The 17,573-nt window shown below is 47.5% G+C and overlaps 1 protein-coding gene across 2 annotated transcripts in view; it reads right to left on the bottom strand.

The window, feature by feature from the left end:
• MYO1A (myosin IA) overlaps positions 1-17,573 on the bottom strand; it is a 106,775-nt gene that overhangs the window by 33,520 nt on the left and 55,682 nt on the right. For both annotated transcript variants that reach the window (XM_073663351.1, XM_073663352.1), the window contains exons 7-10: positions 16,237-16,300; positions 10,238-10,336; positions 4,146-4,249; positions 694-841 (exon numbers count right to left, since the gene is read on the bottom strand). In XM_073663351.1, the coding sequence (XP_073519452.1) occupies positions 694-841; positions 4,146-4,249; positions 10,238-10,336; positions 16,237-16,300 (415 nt within the window). The remainder of the gene's footprint in view (positions 1-693; positions 842-4,145; positions 4,250-10,237; positions 10,337-16,236; positions 16,301-17,573) is intronic.

The following is a 17,573-nucleotide window of genomic DNA, read 5'->3' as shown; positions in this document are numbered from 1 at the left end:
ATATAATCAAATAGAGAGGTAATAATTGACTGTTCTAAAATTTGTGAAAAAATACGTAAAGGTGACGTAAATGAGCTGTTAAGATCTATGGGCCGGACACAGATCTACCAGAGAATCTGCCTCCAGAGCTTATTTTAAATGAGAGGGGGAGTTACCAGTGTGAGACATGTAATGACGGACAGTCTTCTCTCCTGATCTGCATGTCTCTCACTGGCAACTCCCCCTTTCATTTAAGGAAAACTGATTACACTTTTAATAACAATCACTTAAAGAGGACCTGTCATTTGCCATAAATATAGAAGTTTATTTTACCTGTTGTAAATGTCGCTGTTATACTGAACTTAACACTGTTTTTTTTCCTGTGCCTCTCTATTCCTTAGATATGGCCCTCTCTTCCCGTATTATAAATCTAGTCTTTTTGGCCAACTGGGTGTGCTCTGCAAGAAGGCTCCTACGGAGCAGAGTTGGGGACTACACCCACCTGGATAAAAATCTACATTTAGATAAAAGGAAGAGATACAGAAACAAATGAAAAACAATGCCGTATTCAGGAGAACAGCAACATTTACGCCAAGTTAAAAAATGACATTTTTATGGCACGTGACAGGTCCTCAGTAACAATATTTATACCGTGCGGCTACACTATATATACTACTATATATACTATAAGGAACATTTCATGTCTGATCTTACCCTTTGCATCTGGGATGTAGCATGAGGCCATTCCATTGGCCTGAAACTGTCCCTTTATCTCAATATTTCCCAGTTTCAGAACAACTGCAACAATTTGCAGAATTGAAATCACCTCTGAATCTGAAAATCCAATAATTTTCATAGCTTCCTGTAAAAAACATAAATGTGATGAGTGTCATCATTTCTTGAGGACTATCTGGTTCTGATCTCTCCCACACACTATGCACAAATGGTGGACTGGCCATTAAAGGAAATCTGTCGGCTAGGTTTATGCAGCCTGATCTGAGAGTAGAATTATGTGGAAACAGAGACCCGGATTCCAGTGATGTGTCACTTACTGGCTGTTAAGTGTAGTATTGATACAATCAGGCTGTGTGCCCACGTAGCGTTTTTCAAGCGTTTATGCTGCGGAATTTCCGCAGCGGAAACGCTTGTGAAACGCTAGGTAATCCGCACCCCATGGTCCCCAAGGGGATTCCGCATGTTCTATGCACATGCTGCGGATTTTTCCGCAGCGTTTATGCTGCGTACAAAAATCCGCAGCATGTCATTTAATTTTGCGGAAGCGCAGCGGAACTCCCGCCATTGACTTGCATTGAGACGCATAGAAACCGCGACTGTACATTTTTACAAGCGGCTTCTATGCGTCTCTATGTGCGGATGGTACCCAGTTCTGGAGGAGAGGAGACTCTCATCCAGACCTGGGTACCATTGTACCTGTAAAAAAAAGAATAAAATAACAAATAAAGTTTATATTCACCTGTCCGGCGGCTTCTCTCTGAATGCCGGCAGCGCTTGAGGACCTGCAGTGACGTCACAGTCATGTGACCGCAGGCCCTTCACCGCTCTGTCTCGCGAGATGCCGGCATCCAGGAACCAGACAGGAAGCAGCGCTGCAGCCACGCTGGGGCCTCGGGGGTGAGTATAGCTTTATTTGTTTTAATTTTTACGGTTCACACTGTATAAATCCATGCCGTTTGCATGGATTTATATAGTGTGACCTAGTTGTCAAGCACTTTCCAAGTGATGCTATCGCCTGGAAAGCGCTTGTCAATCTGCATGCGGAAACGCATGTGAACCCGCATGTGGATCCGCATGTATTCTGCAGGAAAAACGCATGCACAATCTGCATGCGTTTTTTTCTGCCAGGGAGATGCAGAAATGCTGCAGAAATTTTCTGCTTCATTTCTGCATCGTGGGCACATAGCCTCACAGTTTGATCAGCAGGAGATTATCACTAGAGGACTCTTAAACCTGCTACCAGGTAGTCCTCCATATTCATTAGCTCTGTATAACCCCGCCCCCCCACTGATTTTCAGATTTTTGTACACAGGCAGAAAGGTGCCAATCAGTGGTGTGGGCGGGGTTATACAGAACTCAGCATTATAGAACTGGTCAAACTATAGTAAGCAGCTCAGTAAGTGATATATCGCTGGAATCAGGGCATCTGCCCCAAAATTATGCTGCCCTCAGATGGGGTAGCAAAAACCTGGTGACAGATTCCCTTTAAACAAAAAAGTTGTGTCATGTCTAATCAAGACATGAAATGACCAAGTTTCATCACATATGGTATAAAAGTTACATGCACTTTCTATTTTCCCTCAAAACCTGTAGGGGAAAGAAAAAACATTCAAAAGACTGAACATATGAACAGCAAATTGATTTTACAATAGAAGTGAATAGGAATAGTTTTTCAAGTGTTACTGAAGTAATTATTTTCAGGCAGTTGTTTAAGTGGACCCACTGTAAAAAAAAACTCAGATTTTTTGAAGGAGTTGTTGGAGCAGAAACTGAGTAGAAACTCCCCAAATCCTCCTCAAAAACTCAAAACTCCTCAAAACTTCTCAAAAGTTTCTGCTCAGTTTCTCTTAGTGTAAAACACTTTAAAAAGTCTAAAAAAAAACTTTGCAAAACACAGAGTTGCAAAAATATTTTGGGACTTTTGGTATTTTCATGCAAGTTTAAAGCAGTTCCACTAAGAGGTGTAGCTGGTGGGTTAAGGTGTGGTTATGCCCACCTGTCAAATTCCTTAAAGGTGCCAGCATTAATTATATCAGAAATGCTACTCCAGTACACTTCTGACGAGAAGACGTGCTAAATTCATTAAGAGGCGCATTGTACTCCAGCGAGCCCTTCATTAAGACTGGTGTGCGCAACGCCAGTCTTAATGATTCAGACCGTCAGTGTGCACATCCCCTAGGGTATTCTAGCTTCTGGTTATGCTGTAATTTCTGGTTTCACCAACAAGAATCTTTTATAGAGAGGTGTAGATAAATATGTTTATTATGTTTTAATTTTCAATTAACACTATATATTTTGCATGGCAGGTTAAGGATATAAATGAGGAAAGAAATAATTGAAAAAGTGAGGAAGGAATGAGAAATCGAGGAAACATAATGCAGCACAGGCTCCTCAGTCTTCACCTCCTAAGGCCGGTTTCACACGTCCATATATTTCCGGTAGCGGAAAAAACGGTACCGGAGATATCCATGTCCCGTGTGTCCGTGTGTTTTACATGTTGCATCCGTGTGCCGCCGTGTGCCACATCAGGATCACACGTGTCATCCGTGTCGTACGTTTTGTGGACCGTCTATCCGTAAAAATTGGACATGTCAGCGTGTGGAGCACATGGACACACGGTCTGTGGAAACACACTGACATGTGTGCAGACCCATAATATTTGAATGGGTCTGCGTGTGTCAGTGTCTCCAGTACGTGTGGAAACTGTCATCACACATACTGGAAACACAGACGTGTGAAAGAGCCCTAATAATGATCCATTGTTAGATGACTCTGCCAAACTTAAGGTACCGTCTCACATAACGACGCACCAGCGATCCCGACAACGATGTGACCTGGCCGGTATCACTGGTGCGTCGCTAAGTGATCGCTGGTGAGTTGTCAAACAGGCAGGCTCACCAGCGATCAGGGGAGCAGCGACATCGTGGAAAGAATCTTTCCACGATGTCCTGCTCCTGGTTACCAGCCTGCTGCTGAAGCAGGAGCAGGCTGGTAACCATGATAAACAGCGGGTTACCAAGGGCACACGCTTAGTAACCCGCTGTTTATCATGGTTACCACTCTGCTACGGTGAGCGGTAACCTCCCGCTCACCATAGCAGAGTGGTACCCATGATAAACAGCGGGTTACTAAGTGTGCGTGTGCCCCTAGTAACCCGCTGTTTATCATGGTTACCAGCCTGTTCGCTGGTCCCGCTGGTCACACACAGCGATGTGTGCTGACCAGCGGGAGGGCAAGGACCAAAAAAATGGTCCAGGCCACTTTGCAGCGATCAGCGACCTCACAGCAGGGGCCTGATTACTGCAAAGTGTCACACATAGCGACATCGCTGGTGAGGTCGCTGTTGCGTCACCAAAACCGTGACTCAGCAGCGATCTCGCTAGCGATCTCGCTATGTGAAACGGGGGCTTTAGAAGTTGTAATAAAAGTACCTTAACAGTCCTGAAGTTCTGAGTATCATTCATGCCGGTTAAGCTACTTGCATCCTTGTTCAAGTAGACATACTTGGTACAGTCTGGAGCCAACTTCAGTTGTCCTAAACAAAAAAATAAAATATATTAGGTAAAAGGTTAAAGCACACTGTGTATACATATATACAGGTGCATCTCACAAAATTAGAATATCATCAAAAAGTTAATTTATTTCAGTTCTTCAATACAAAAAGTGAAACTCATATATTATATAGAGTCATTACAAACAGAGTGATCTATTTCAAGTATTTATTTCTGTTAATGTTGATGATTATGGCTTACAGCTAATGAAAACACAAGTCATTATCTCAGAAAATTAAAATACTTTATAACAACAGCTTGAAAAATGTTTTTAAAATCCGAAATATTGGCCTACTGAAATGATGTTCAGTAAATGCACTCAATACTTGGCCGGGGCTCCTTTTGCATCAATTACTGCATCAATGCGGCGTGGCATGGAGGCGATCAGCCTGTGGCACTGCTGGGGGGTTATGGAAGTCCAGGTTGCTTTGATATCAGCCTTCAGCTCGTCTACATTGTTGGGTCTGGTGTCTCTCATCTTCCTCTTGACAATACCCCATAGATTCTCTATAATAGATTCTCTATGGGGTTAAGGTCAGGCGAATGATACTGTTGTTTTTAAACCAGGTATTGGTACTTTTGGCAGTGTGGACAGGGGCCAAGTCCTGCTGGAGAATGAAATTTCCATCTCCAAAAAGCTTGTCGGCAGAGGGAAGCATGAAGTGCTTTAAAATTTCCTGGTAGACGGCTGCGCTGACTTTGGTCTTGATAAAACACAGTGGACTTACACCAGCAGATGACATGGCACCCCAAACCATAACTGATTGTGGAAACGTCACACTAGACCTCAAGCAGCTTGGATTATGTGCCTCTCCACTCTTCCTCCAGACTTTGGGACCTTGATTTCCAAATGAAAATTGGAACTCTGGGACCTTGTGGAGTGTGTCAATGACTGCCTTCTGGACATCTGTCAAGTCAGCAGTCTTCCCCATGATTGTGGAGCCTACTGAAACAGACTAAGGGACCTTTTTAAATGCTTAGGAAGCCTTTGCAGGTGTTTTTTGTTAATTATTTTAATTTACTGAGATAATGACTTTTGTGTTTTCATTGGCTGTAAGCCATAATCATCAACATCTATGTAGCGCTGGCGTCCCTGCCCTCTGCTAGGCAGGGACGCTGCTCCCCTCACCGCTCTGCTCCGTGCCCGGCGTCCTCTCCCCGCTCTGCTGTCAGCACGCGCTCCTGCCCGGCGTCCTCTCCCCGCTCTGCTGTCAGCGCGCGCTCCGTCCCGGCGTCCTTCTCCTGCTCTGCTCTCGGCGCGCGCTCCTTCCCGGCCCCTGTGCTTAGGGCGCGCGCGCGCGCGCTCCCCTCCTCTTAAAGGGGCCGCGCGCGCCGCCCTAAAGAGTCCCCGGCCAATGGCCGGAGGACTTCATCATATAAAAGGCACCTCCTCCAAAATGGAGGTGCCCGAGCAATGTTGTTTGCACCTGTGTCTCACCTGTGCTTCAGCCCTCAGGTCCCGTTGCCAGTTACCTGCCAGTTACCTGCCAGTTACCTGCCTGATTCCTGCCTGAATACTTGTTACCTGTCTGCCAGTCTGAGGTCCGACGGTCTGCCTTACTACTCCTGTCAGTCTGTCTAAGGACCAGCCTGCCCGCTCACCTGGGAGCGCATATCAGTTACCTGCCTGCTTGCCTGAGGTCCGACGGTCTGCCTTACTACTCCGGTCAGTCTGTCTATGGACCAGCTTGCCCGCTCACCTGGGAGCGCTTCTCCGTTACCTGCCTGCTTGCCAGCCCGGAGGCTCCGTTGTCACGTGCTGTGACCACCAGCTATCTCAGAGACTCTTGCCCGCTCACCTGGGAGCGCATCTCCGTTACCTGCCTGCTTGCCAGCCCGGAGGTCCCGTTGTCACGTGCGGTGACCACCAGCTATTCCAGAGACTCTTGCCCGCTCACCTGGGAGCGCTTCTCCGTTACCTGCCTGCCTGCCAGCCCGGAGGCTCCGCCGTCACGTGCCGTGACCACCTGCTATTCCAGAGACTCTCGCCTGCTCACCTGGGAGCACCCATCTACCATCTGCCTGCTAGCCTACCCGGAGGCTCTGCCATCACAGGTCGTACCTACCCCTTACCCAGAGACTGCCCTGATCACTTGCCGTATCTCCCTGTCCGTTCACCCAGAGACTGCCCTGATCACTTGCCGTATCTCCCTGTCCGTTCACCCAGAGACTGCCCTGATCACTTGCCGTATCTCCCTGTCCGTTCATCCAGAGACTGCCACCCGCTCCCTTACAAGGGCCGCCCCCTTGTATAGTAGCTCAGAGGTTCCGCCTCCCGGACCCGTTACAGTTTGCTCGGGCCATGGAACCCGGTGGCACCCAAGCTCCCTCGCTCTCGGACCTCTGTCTTGAACTGTCCCGTCAGAGGTCCCAACAGGAGACCATCCTGGGTCACCTGCGGAATGTTAATACTCGCCTGAACACTCTGTCTGATCCACCAACAACCTCCGCCAGTACCATGGTATCCTTTTCCGGACCCCGGCTCTCTGCACCTCCTCGCTTCGGAGGCGACTCCGTCCTGGCTCGGGGCTTCATAAATCAGTGCACCCTGCATTTTGAACTATTATCCCACCAGTTTAACTCCGACCGAGCCAAAATTGCCTTTATCATGTCCCATCTCACCGGGGAGGCCCTGGCCTGGCTAAATCCTCTATGGGAGAGAGGAGATCCCCTGGTGTCCGACTTGCCTGCCTTTCTCATGGCTTTCCGGAAAGCCTTCGACGAACCCGGACGGAGGACCTCATCCGCATCTTCTCTGCTTCGCCTCCGTCAGGGAAGCCTCACCGTGGGCCAATATGCCATACGGTTCCGTACCCTTGCCTCGGAGCTGGCCTGGGATAACGAAGCCCTGGTATCCGTCTTCTGGGAGGGTCTGTCCGGCCGTATTAAAGATGAACTTGCTGGTCGGGACATTCCTACCACTCTCGATGATCTAATAACCCTTGCCACCCGGATTGACCTACGGTTCCAGGAGCGTGCCAAAGAGGTCACCCGTGAGAGAAGGATTCCACGTCTAGCTCCTACTTTCCAGGAACCCGTCATTCCTTCCGTTTCTCCACAGGTACACTCTCCTGAGCCTATGCAGGTCGACCAGACCAAGATGGTCAAATCCCGTCAGGATTTCCGCCGTGCCGAGGGGAGCTGCTTCTACTGTGGCAGTAAGGAGCATCTGATCCGTGCCTGCCCGGAGAGGTCGGGAGAACGCCTGTATCTAGGTTCACTCAGAGGGGTCGATCTAGACAAAAATAAATCCTCTCCATCCCTGCTGTTGTCAGTCTCAATCATCTGCGGGGAGAATCGTTATTCCGAACTAGCCCAACTTGACTCTGGAGCAGCCGGAAATCTTATTTCACAGTCCCTGGTGGAGAAATTCCGCATCCCCACCAAACCTCTGGCTGTACCCTTGTCTGTTGTTGCCGTGGATGGGGGCCTCTTACCTCGCCCCATCCAATTCATCACCGAATCCATTACTCTGCAGGTGGGAATGCTGCATTCAGAGAGTATCTCCTTTCACGTTCTGCCTGGTCTCCCTCACGCCCTCTTGCTAGGTCTGCCTTGGCTCCAGAGACATGCACCCGTGCTTGACTGGCAAACCGGAGAAGTCCTTCACTGGGGACAGGCCTGTCATAAAACCTGCCTGGTTCCCGTCCATTCCGTCCGTCCCTCTCCTATCCCAGCTAATCTACCTGGACTTCCGATTCCTTATTGGTCTAGTGCTGATGTCTTTGTTAAGGAGGAGGCAGAGACATCACCACCTCATAGACCATGTGACTGCCCCATCGATCCCGCCAGAGTAATGCAGGTGGCTCCCGTGAGTCTAAATTGTCTCCCTCCTGGTAAGACGTTCGTATCGGTACCTGATCGGGAGAGAATCCTACACTGGGGTCATTCGTCTAAACTAGCTGACCACGCCGGTCGGAAAAAGACCCTCCAGCTTATTACCCGACACTACTGGTGGCCTAACCTGCACAAGGATGTTATGGACTTTGTTTCTGCCTGTGTGTCCTGCGCCCGCAACAAAGTTCCGAGACACCTGTCGGCCGGCCGCCTTCTTCCTCTGCCAGTACCTGCTGCCCCCTGGCAGCATTTAGCGATGGACCCTCCTCAATTCCGTCCTGGGGATAAAGTCTGGCTCTCGTCCAAATATGTCCGACTCAAGATCCCTTCCTATAAGTTAGGGTCTCGGTTCATCGGCCCACTGGTGGTCATCGGTCAGATCAACCCGGTAGCCTATAAATTGAAACTCCCGGCCAACTTACGGATCCCTAACTCCTTCCATGTATCTCTCCTCAAACCTGTGGTACTTAACTCTTTTTCTAAGTCTACAGGTACGCCTCCTGCTCTGGTTTCTGCTGAGGACAAGTTTGAGGTAGAGAACATTCTTGCCAGCAAAAGGGTAAAAGGAAAGACCTTTTTTCTGGTAGATTGGAGGGGGTTTGGTCCTGAGGAGAGAACGTGGGAGCCCCGGGAGAACATCCATGCCCCTCTCATCCTAGCTAAATTTCTGTCTGGCCTAAAAAAGGGGGGGCCTAAAGGGGGGGGTACTGTAGCGCTGGCGTCCCTGCCCTCTGCTAGGCAGGGACGCTGCTCCCCTCACCGCTCTGCTCCGTGCCCGGCGTCCTCTCCCCGCTCTGCTGTCAGCACGCGCTCCTGCCCGGCGTCCTCTCCCCGCTCTGCTGTCAGCGCGCGCTCCGTCCCGGCGTCCTTCTCCTGCTCTGCTCTCGGCGCGCGCTCCTTCCCGGCCCCTGTGCTTAGGGCGCGCGCGCGCGCGCTCCCCTCCTCTTAAAGGGGCCGCGCGCGCCGCCCTAAAGAGTCCCCGGCCAATGGCCGGAGGACTTCATCATATAAAAGGCACCTCCTCCAAAATGGAGGTGCCCGAGCAATGTTGTTTGCACCTGTGTCTCACCTGTGCTTCAGCCCTCAGGTCCCGTTGCCAGTTACCTGCCAGTTACCTGCCAGTTACCTGCCTGATTCCTGCCTGAATACTTGTTACCTGTCTGCCAGTCTGAGGTCCGACGGTCTGCCTTACTACTCCTGTCAGTCTGTCTAAGGACCAGCCTGCCCGCTCACCTGGGAGCGCATATCAGTTACCTGCCTGCTTGCCTGAGGTCCGACGGTCTGCCTTACTACTCCGGTCAGTCTGTCTATGGACCAGCTTGCCCGCTCACCTGGGAGCGCTTCTCCGTTACCTGCCTGCTTGCCAGCCCGGAGGCTCCGTTGTCACGTGCTGTGACCACCAGCTATCTCAGAGACTCTTGCCCGCTCACCTGGGAGCGCATCTCCGTTACCTGCCTGCTTGCCAGCCCGGAGGTCCCGTTGTCACGTGCGGTGACCACCAGCTATTCCAGAGACTCTTGCCCGCTCACCTGGGAGCGCTTCTCCGTTACCTGCCTGCCTGCCAGCCCGGAGGCTCCGCCGTCACGTGCCGTGACCACCTGCTATTCCAGAGACTCTCGCCTGCTCACCTGGGAGCACCCATCTACCATCTGCCTGCTAGCCTACCCGGAGGCTCTGCCATCACAGGTCGTACCTACCCCTTACCCAGAGACTGCCCTGATCACTTGCCGTATCTCCCTGTCCGTTCACCCAGAGACTGCCCTGATCACTTGCCGTATCTCCCTGTCCGTTCACCCAGAGACTGCCCTGATCACTTGCCGTATCTCCCTGTCCGTTCATCCAGAGACTGCCACCCGCTCCCTTACAAGGGCCGCCCCCTTGTATAGTAGCTCAGAGGTTCCGCCTCCCGGACCCGTTACAATCTACCAAAATAAACACTTGAAATAGATCACTCTGTTTGTAATGACTCTATATAATATATGAGTTTCACTTTTTGTATTGAAGAACTAAAATAAATGAACTTTTTGATGATATTCTAATTTAGTGAGATGCACCTGTATATATGAATGAAGTATTTGTCCGAATTAAGGCTAAAAAGAATAAAAATATAAGTATTGAAGGGTGTGAATCCTCACCTAGTAGATCAGCACCTCCCCCAGACAGCAATTGGTAGAATATATGGAAGTTTCGTTCTCCTTTGACATGTTTTACCACGCGTGACTTCTCCAGGAGATCTACACAATGCAGAAAAGAAATGTGTACAATGATGTGACAATCAGGATGGCTTTCTGCCATATCCTTGTTTTTTTTCTTCACTACAATGAAGATGGCACTTTAGGTGTTCTAGTCGCTGCTTTGTTTATATAGATTTTAGATCTATTGTAGAGAACTTGTTTAAAATTTTGAGTAATCTTACTGATATTTGGGCAAAAATATTAATTAACAGGGTTTTCCATCCATGATTAAAAAAAAAAAAGCCTGGAGAAGGCTATAAAAAAATTAAATAAGGCATTCACACTGTACTGAGCCCCAATGTACTTAAACCACCACTCCAGCGGTTTTTTTTTATTTCAGAGCTGGAGTGGTGCCACTAATGTAAGTTCCCTGCCCCTAGTATTATACTCACCAGCTACAGTGTTCACCTGTTCCTGGCGCCGCTCCGGTCCCGATTTGCCATTTTGTGACCACAACTTCTCACTGACCAGAAGTCAGAGGTAACAGTCACAAGTTCTCAGTGTAAGTCTATGAGATCCTCGTTCTGGCCTCGTTCTGGTTCTCATAGACTTACATTGAGTTGTGACTTCCGGCTCATCCGCAAACGCTGCAGCGATCCGGCAGGTCACAAACTGCTGGAGGCCGACCGGAGCGGAGCCGATAACAGATGAAGATGGCTGCTGTTAAGTATGAGACTAAGTGCAGGGAACTTAGATTAGTGACTCCACTACAATGGTGCAATAAAAAAAAACGCTAGAGTCTCAGTGATTCCAATTCTGACTTGGATGGAGAACTGACCTCTGCAGTTATCCCCTGGGTGCAGCATCAGCACTTTGTCCTCTTTAGTTGGCGGAGCACTCCACCTGTCTAAGGCTGTTTTAAATTAGCATTGGATCCTACCCTCCCTTTAAAATTAGTACACTTTTGGCCCAGAAAAGGGATGTCTGATAGGAACGGTTATGGTCCCATCAGAGAAAGGTCGCCTTGTCATGGCTAGTGGGCACACATGAATTGGCCAATATGTGCACTAATTATTTTCATTTTATTTTATTTTCTATATGACAGTAATGATTTTTTAAGGGAACCTGTCAGTCGACTCATGCTGTTCAAATGACAAGCAGCATGAATCAGAGCTTGGAACACAATTGGAGTCAGGTATGTTTAATTTCTAAAATGCTCCAGTGTTGTAGAGAAAACAATTTCAAGATCATGTGTGTAAGTCGTGAGAGACCTGTCAATGAACTAGAGTGGGGTGTGGAGAATCCAGTCGGATGTGATGCCGGACTAGCCTCAACTCTCCCTATAGTCCCCACTTGGTTCCTCAAACTAAACACCGGAGCTCTGATTCATGAACTGACTGAAAGGTTTCTTTTAAATGTCACATATTCAGTGTTTGTGTGGCGCCCCATGGGTTGGTTGCCACAGTAGTGCTGCCTCCTTCACCGGAGGTGATATTACGCTTGGAAGCAGGAGGAGCTCCCCACGTCAGGTAAACCCCACATGCACACACAAGTTCTGATCCCTGACCTGAAGGGGGAGCTCTACACCCTATTTTGGGCAGCTGTCTTTTCCGGCTGGGGGGAGGAGTTAGTCAGTGAGTGTGAGAGGGGAGGGAGAGGGGGAGAAAGCAGCAGAGAGAGGAGAAAGTTCTGGGGAGCAGAGCACGTGAAGAGCTCACCCCAGGCAGCGGAGCAGAGGACGCCAGAGTCCTGGGTTGTACAGGGATTGCACGTTCTGGCAACCGAATCTGGGGGACAGGAGACTGCAAGTTTTCTGGCCACAAGCAGAAGCCCGGCAGCACAGCAGTATAACTAGAGCCCGGAGCTGCACCCAAGACGGCAGTACCCGTTATAGGTTCGCAACGCCTGCTAGTACGGAGCTTAGGGCAGGAGTGAAGAAAAGGGACTGCAGAATAGCTCACAGGCAGTGGGGCCCGCAACGGAGAAGTGCAGCAGGCAGGCCTCCAAATCCACCTGACGGGGTGGACTCCGATTGCTTCCAAGCTGACCGGACCCTCCTAGACCTAGTGACCAGTGCCCCGGACTCCACAGCTTTCTCTGCAGTAAAGGTAACCGGACTGCATTCCTCGTGTCTGTCTTCTTCTTCTGCGCCTCCCCGCAGCTGTGCTACCACCATGACTATCATCACTACTGCCACCCTGCTCTCTGCACCCTGTTTCCCCCGCCGCCATCCTTCATATAAACTTTCTCAATCCCTGGGGGCCCGCTTCACCTGTGGGAAGTGTTTCATCCCAGCTGCTATACCATCTATCCCCCAGGGTCCACACAACAGCGCTGGTCATCCCTGACCAGGCACCACAGGTGGCGTCACATAAAGACTATGAATCCCCTGTAAATACTCCCTTCATCTGCTCGGCCAGGGCCACGGAGCTGGGCCACTGCCACGGTGACCTCCCTGGAAGACTGCCGGCCTGCTACCGAGTACCCTAGGCCCTTACAGCCACTGCATTTGCATACATCTTAGTGCATACAGTGTGCTGCTGCATTCTTTGGTTTGTATATACTACACTCAAAGCAGCTCGCACCTGTTCACACTGGTCTGATTGTGTTAGGAGAGGCTGGTCAGTTTTTGGTTTATTTGCACCACTTTGGCCAGTGATTGGCGACAGCAGTCACATGTCTGCATAACAGAATCAGGATGCACAGAAAATAGTCTCCCTGTCCTGATGAGTTGGTCGCCCCTGTGGCCAGATATTTACTGGATCGGTCACTTGACTGTCCAGGTGGGAAGAGGAACCGCAGAGACCGGCGGGGGACCCAGGAAGCATTAGAAAAGGAGCAGTGAGAATCAGTCGACTGGATACCGAGCTTTAGAGTCTGCGGCATACTTTTTTAAGCAATAAATCAGGGGTGGAAAATCCCTTAATTGATGTTTGAGTAGAAAAATTCAAGTACACGTTTACAAGAGGATACGATTGTAACCATCCTCTTAGGGAATATCCTCTCTCCCTGTCTCATCCGTTGCCCTAACAGTGATGCATTACATATATGTAAGAAAAATAACTGTTCATCCCAATTGAGCAGGAAGTCTGAGATTTCCTGCTCTAAACCATCTGAGAAAAATATCTAAGATGGGAACAGGAAAAGCAACACATGAAGCCACAGCAGTCATACGACTATACCTAAGATGCTGCAGCCAGGCCCCAGCACCCACTTACAGGTTTCTAGAATATTTGACATTGGGTTTATTTTATGTTTCAGAATAAAGCTTAATGGGGTTTTCCAGTCATAATGTTTTTACTTTATGGGTGCACTCTGGTGTAAAATAATAAAATGGGCTCAACCTCGCCTGGTCACTGCTGGAGTCCTTGTTTACTGTCTGCAGCGGTGACATCACGACTACAATGCACATCACCGCTGATGCCAATCACTGAGCTGAGGGGCTGTGCCGAGGTCGACTGCATGAGCCGCTGAGCTCAGTGATTGGCTGTAGCGGTGATGTGCACTGTACTTGTGATGTCACCGCTGCAGCCAGTAAATAAAGACCAGGAGCAGCAACGGAAAGGCAGCGCTGGACAGGAGAGGGTGTGAGGTAGTGATGGACAAGAGAGGATGAGAACAGCTCCTTTTATTACTTTAACCCACTGCAGGTCCATGAAATCAAAAAAAAGTTGTAAGCTGAAAATTCTATTGGTGGGGGTCTGACCTCTGCAAACCCCATTCATGCTCCCAGAGATCTCACCCCCACCAATGATAAAGTGAAGGTGTAACCTAGCGACATGACATCAGTTTATCAGATGGGAATAACCCTTTAACTGCTTTGCAGACCATGAATTGCAATAAATAGATCCAGCCCTGATATTGGAAGAGAGATCAGAATAGATAGATAGATAATAGATAGATAGATACATAGATAGATATGAGATACATAGATAGATATGAGATACATAGATAGATAGATAGATGGATAGGTAGATAGATATATACATACAACCCCTGGCAAAAATTATGCCATCACAGGGCTCGGAGGATGTTCATTCAATTGTTTAATGTTGTTGAAAAAAAGCAGATCACAGACAGGGCACAAAACTAAAGTCATTTCAAATGGCAACTTTATGGCTTTAAGAAACACTAAAAGAAATCAAGATAAAAAATGTGGTACTCAGTAAGGGTAATTTTTTTCAGACCAAGAAGAGGGAAAAAATTATGGAATCACTCAATTCTGAGGAAAAAATTATGGAGTCATGAAAAACAAACACACAAAAGAACACTCCAATACATCACTAGTATTTTGTCGCACCACCTCTGGCTTTAATAACAGCTTGCAGTCTCTGAGGCATGGACTTAATGAGTGACAAACAGTACTCTTCATCAATCTGGCTCCAACTTTCTCTGATTGCTGTTGCCAGATCAGCTTTGCAGGTTGGAGCCTTGTCATGGACCATTTTCTTCAACTTCCACCAAAGATTTTCAATTGGCTTGAGATCTGGACTATTTGCAGGCCATGACATTGACCTTATGTGTCTTCTTTCAAGGGATGTTTTCACAGTTTTTGCTCTATGGCAGGATGCATTATCATCTTAAAAAATGATAGCATCATCCCCAAACATCCTTTCAATTGATGGGATAAGAAAACTGTCCAAAATATCAATGAAAACTTGGGCATTTATTGAAGATGTAATGACAGCCATCTCCCCAGTGTCTTTACCTGATATGCAGCCCCATATCATCAATGACTGTGGAAATTTGTATGTTCTCCTCATGCAGTCATCTTTATAAATCTCATTGGAACGGCACCAAACAAAAGTTCCAACATCATCACCTTGCCCAATGCAGATTTGCGATTCATCACTGAATATGACTTTCATCCAGTCATCCACAGTCCATGATTGCTTTTGCTTAGCCCATTGTAGCCTTGTTTTTTTCTGTTTAGGTGTTAATGATGGCTTTCGTTTAGCTTTTCTGTATGTAAATCCCATTTCCTTTAGGCGGTTTCTTACAGTTCGGTCACAGACATTGACTTCAGTTTCCTCCCATTCGTTCCTCGTTTGTTTTGTTGTGCCTTTCCTGTTTTGGAGACATATTGCTTTATGTTTCCGGTCTTGACGCTTTGATGTCTTCCTTGGTCTACCAGTATGTTTGCCTTTAACAACCTTCCCATGTTGTTTGTATTTGGTCCAGATTTTAGAAACAGCTGACTGTGAACAACCAACATCTTTTGCAACATTGTGTGATGATTTACCTTTTTTTAAGAGTTTGATAATCCTCTCCTTTGTTTCAATTGACATCTCTCGTGTTGGAGCCATGATTCATGTCAGTCCACTTGGTGCAACAGCTCTCTAAGGTGTGATCACTCCTTTTTAGATGCAGATTAACAAGCAGATCTAATTTGATGCAGGTGTTAGTTTTGGAAATGAAAATTTACAGGGTGATTCCATAATTTTTTCCTCAGAATTGAGTGATTCCATATTTTTTTCCCTCTGCTTGGTTTGAAAAAAATTACCCTTACTGAGTACCACATTTTTTATCATGATTTCTTTTAGTGTTTCTTAAAGCCCTAAAGTTGCCATTTGAAATCACTTTAGCTTTGTGCCATGTCTGTGATCTGCTTTTTTTCAACAACATTAAACAACTGAATGAACATCCTCTGAGCCCGGTGATTCCATAATTTTTGCCAGGGGTTGTAGATAGATAGGTTAAAGGGCAGCATGGTGGCTCAGTGGTTAGCACTGCAGCCTTGCAGCGCTGGGGTCCTGGATTCAAATCCCACCAAAGACAACATCTGCAAGGAGTTTATCTGTTCTCCCCGTGTTTGTGTGGGTTTCCTCCAGGTTTTCCGGTATCCTCCCACACTCCAAAGACATACTGATAGGGATTCCCAATGGAGACAGTGATGTTAATGTCTGTAAAGTGCTGTGGAATATGATGGTGCTATATAAGTGAGCATAATAGATACTTACAATTGCTAATCACACCTCCCACTGGGTCACCTTTAAAGTCAAATTCGATATCCATGTATTTACCCTGTAAAGATTAAAATAAGTCATGTTGTGTTAATTGTATAGTTTTTCAGAAAGTATAGTCCAATAATGTAGGTGAACTATAAAAATGTACTGACTGTGGTGAAGAAACTATAGCTGGAATCTAGGTGCGTCCGTGCAGCCGACTGCGGCTGGCATCATGGCCAAGAGGAATAGCCTCTGTGCGGCAAAATGAACTAAACAGCACAGTTTACAGTAGTGACACTAATTAAACCTCCTGATGTACTCATATGATAGGATGAGTGAAACGCGTCGAAGTAGAACAATGGGGCTGATTTACGCCCTCTGTATATGAATAACATGTGATCTTACACACTTTGGCTAAACCAAAAAAGTAAAATTACTACTGCTGTTCTATGAGCTATGAATTAAGCAGTTTAGTGCATTAACTATGAACCCTGGTGAAGACTTATTATTAAAAGTCCCCGATGTCAGAAGAAAACATACACCTTTATAATACATAACCAATTTCGGATAATGGAGGAATTTTAGAATTCAATGCTCATCTGATATTAAGGACATGAGAAAGTCTGGTGTCTTAGAGGTTTAGGGCTAAGTGCAATAAAAGGTCGCTCAGGTATAGAAGTTATATGATAGGGAATAACTGGAAGAATTATATATAATAGTGACAAGTGGGGTAGATAAAGTATTCGGCTGAGATAGTCAGAATTATCACAGACACAGCATTGAATACGCATGGTTATGCACATTTTGATATAGATTTTAATATTATTAATATCTGGCTCTGTCCTTGAGTAAAGATTAGAGAGGATAGACTTCACATAAGTACAGTGGATGATTAAATATATGTTTTTAATATCGTAATAAAAGTAAAATTTTAATATAGTTTGTTCACCACAGTCAGTAAGTTTTGGAAAATAGTGGACATTAATATCTTGAGTGTTTGGGTCCTCTTCAGTAACTAGAACTATAAAAATGTCCTTTCTTAGCATTGGCTATTCTCCTTCTTTATAGCCTCCATTTAATTCTTACCAGTAGCGTAGCTACCGGGGGGGGCAAAGGGGGCGGTGGCCCCGGGCCCAGCGCTCTGAGGGGGCCCACCCGGGCTACGCTAGTGTAACTGTACAGTACAGTACAGTTGCACTCCGGGCAGAGCTGGGAGACTATGTCCCTGCAGTGTCCGGCGGCCGCTATGGGGCCCTTGAGCAGGAGGGGGGGGCCCTGGTGCCAGCATCGGGCTCACCCACCCGTCACCGCCGCAAGTTTACTGATGAGAGGGGGAGCGCGGCTCCCTC

The sequence above is a fragment of the Phyllobates terribilis genome, unplaced genomic scaffold, assembly GCF_046119375.1.
Source record: "Phyllobates terribilis strain yellow unplaced genomic scaffold, ASM4611937v1 Scaffold_2__4_contigs__length_985480577, whole genome shotgun sequence".
Taxonomy (NCBI): Eukaryota; Metazoa; Chordata; class Amphibia; order Anura; family Dendrobatidae; genus Phyllobates; species Phyllobates terribilis.
The sequence above is the reverse complement of the archived record's forward strand: the minus strand, read 5'-3'. Positions and strand labels throughout refer to the sequence as shown.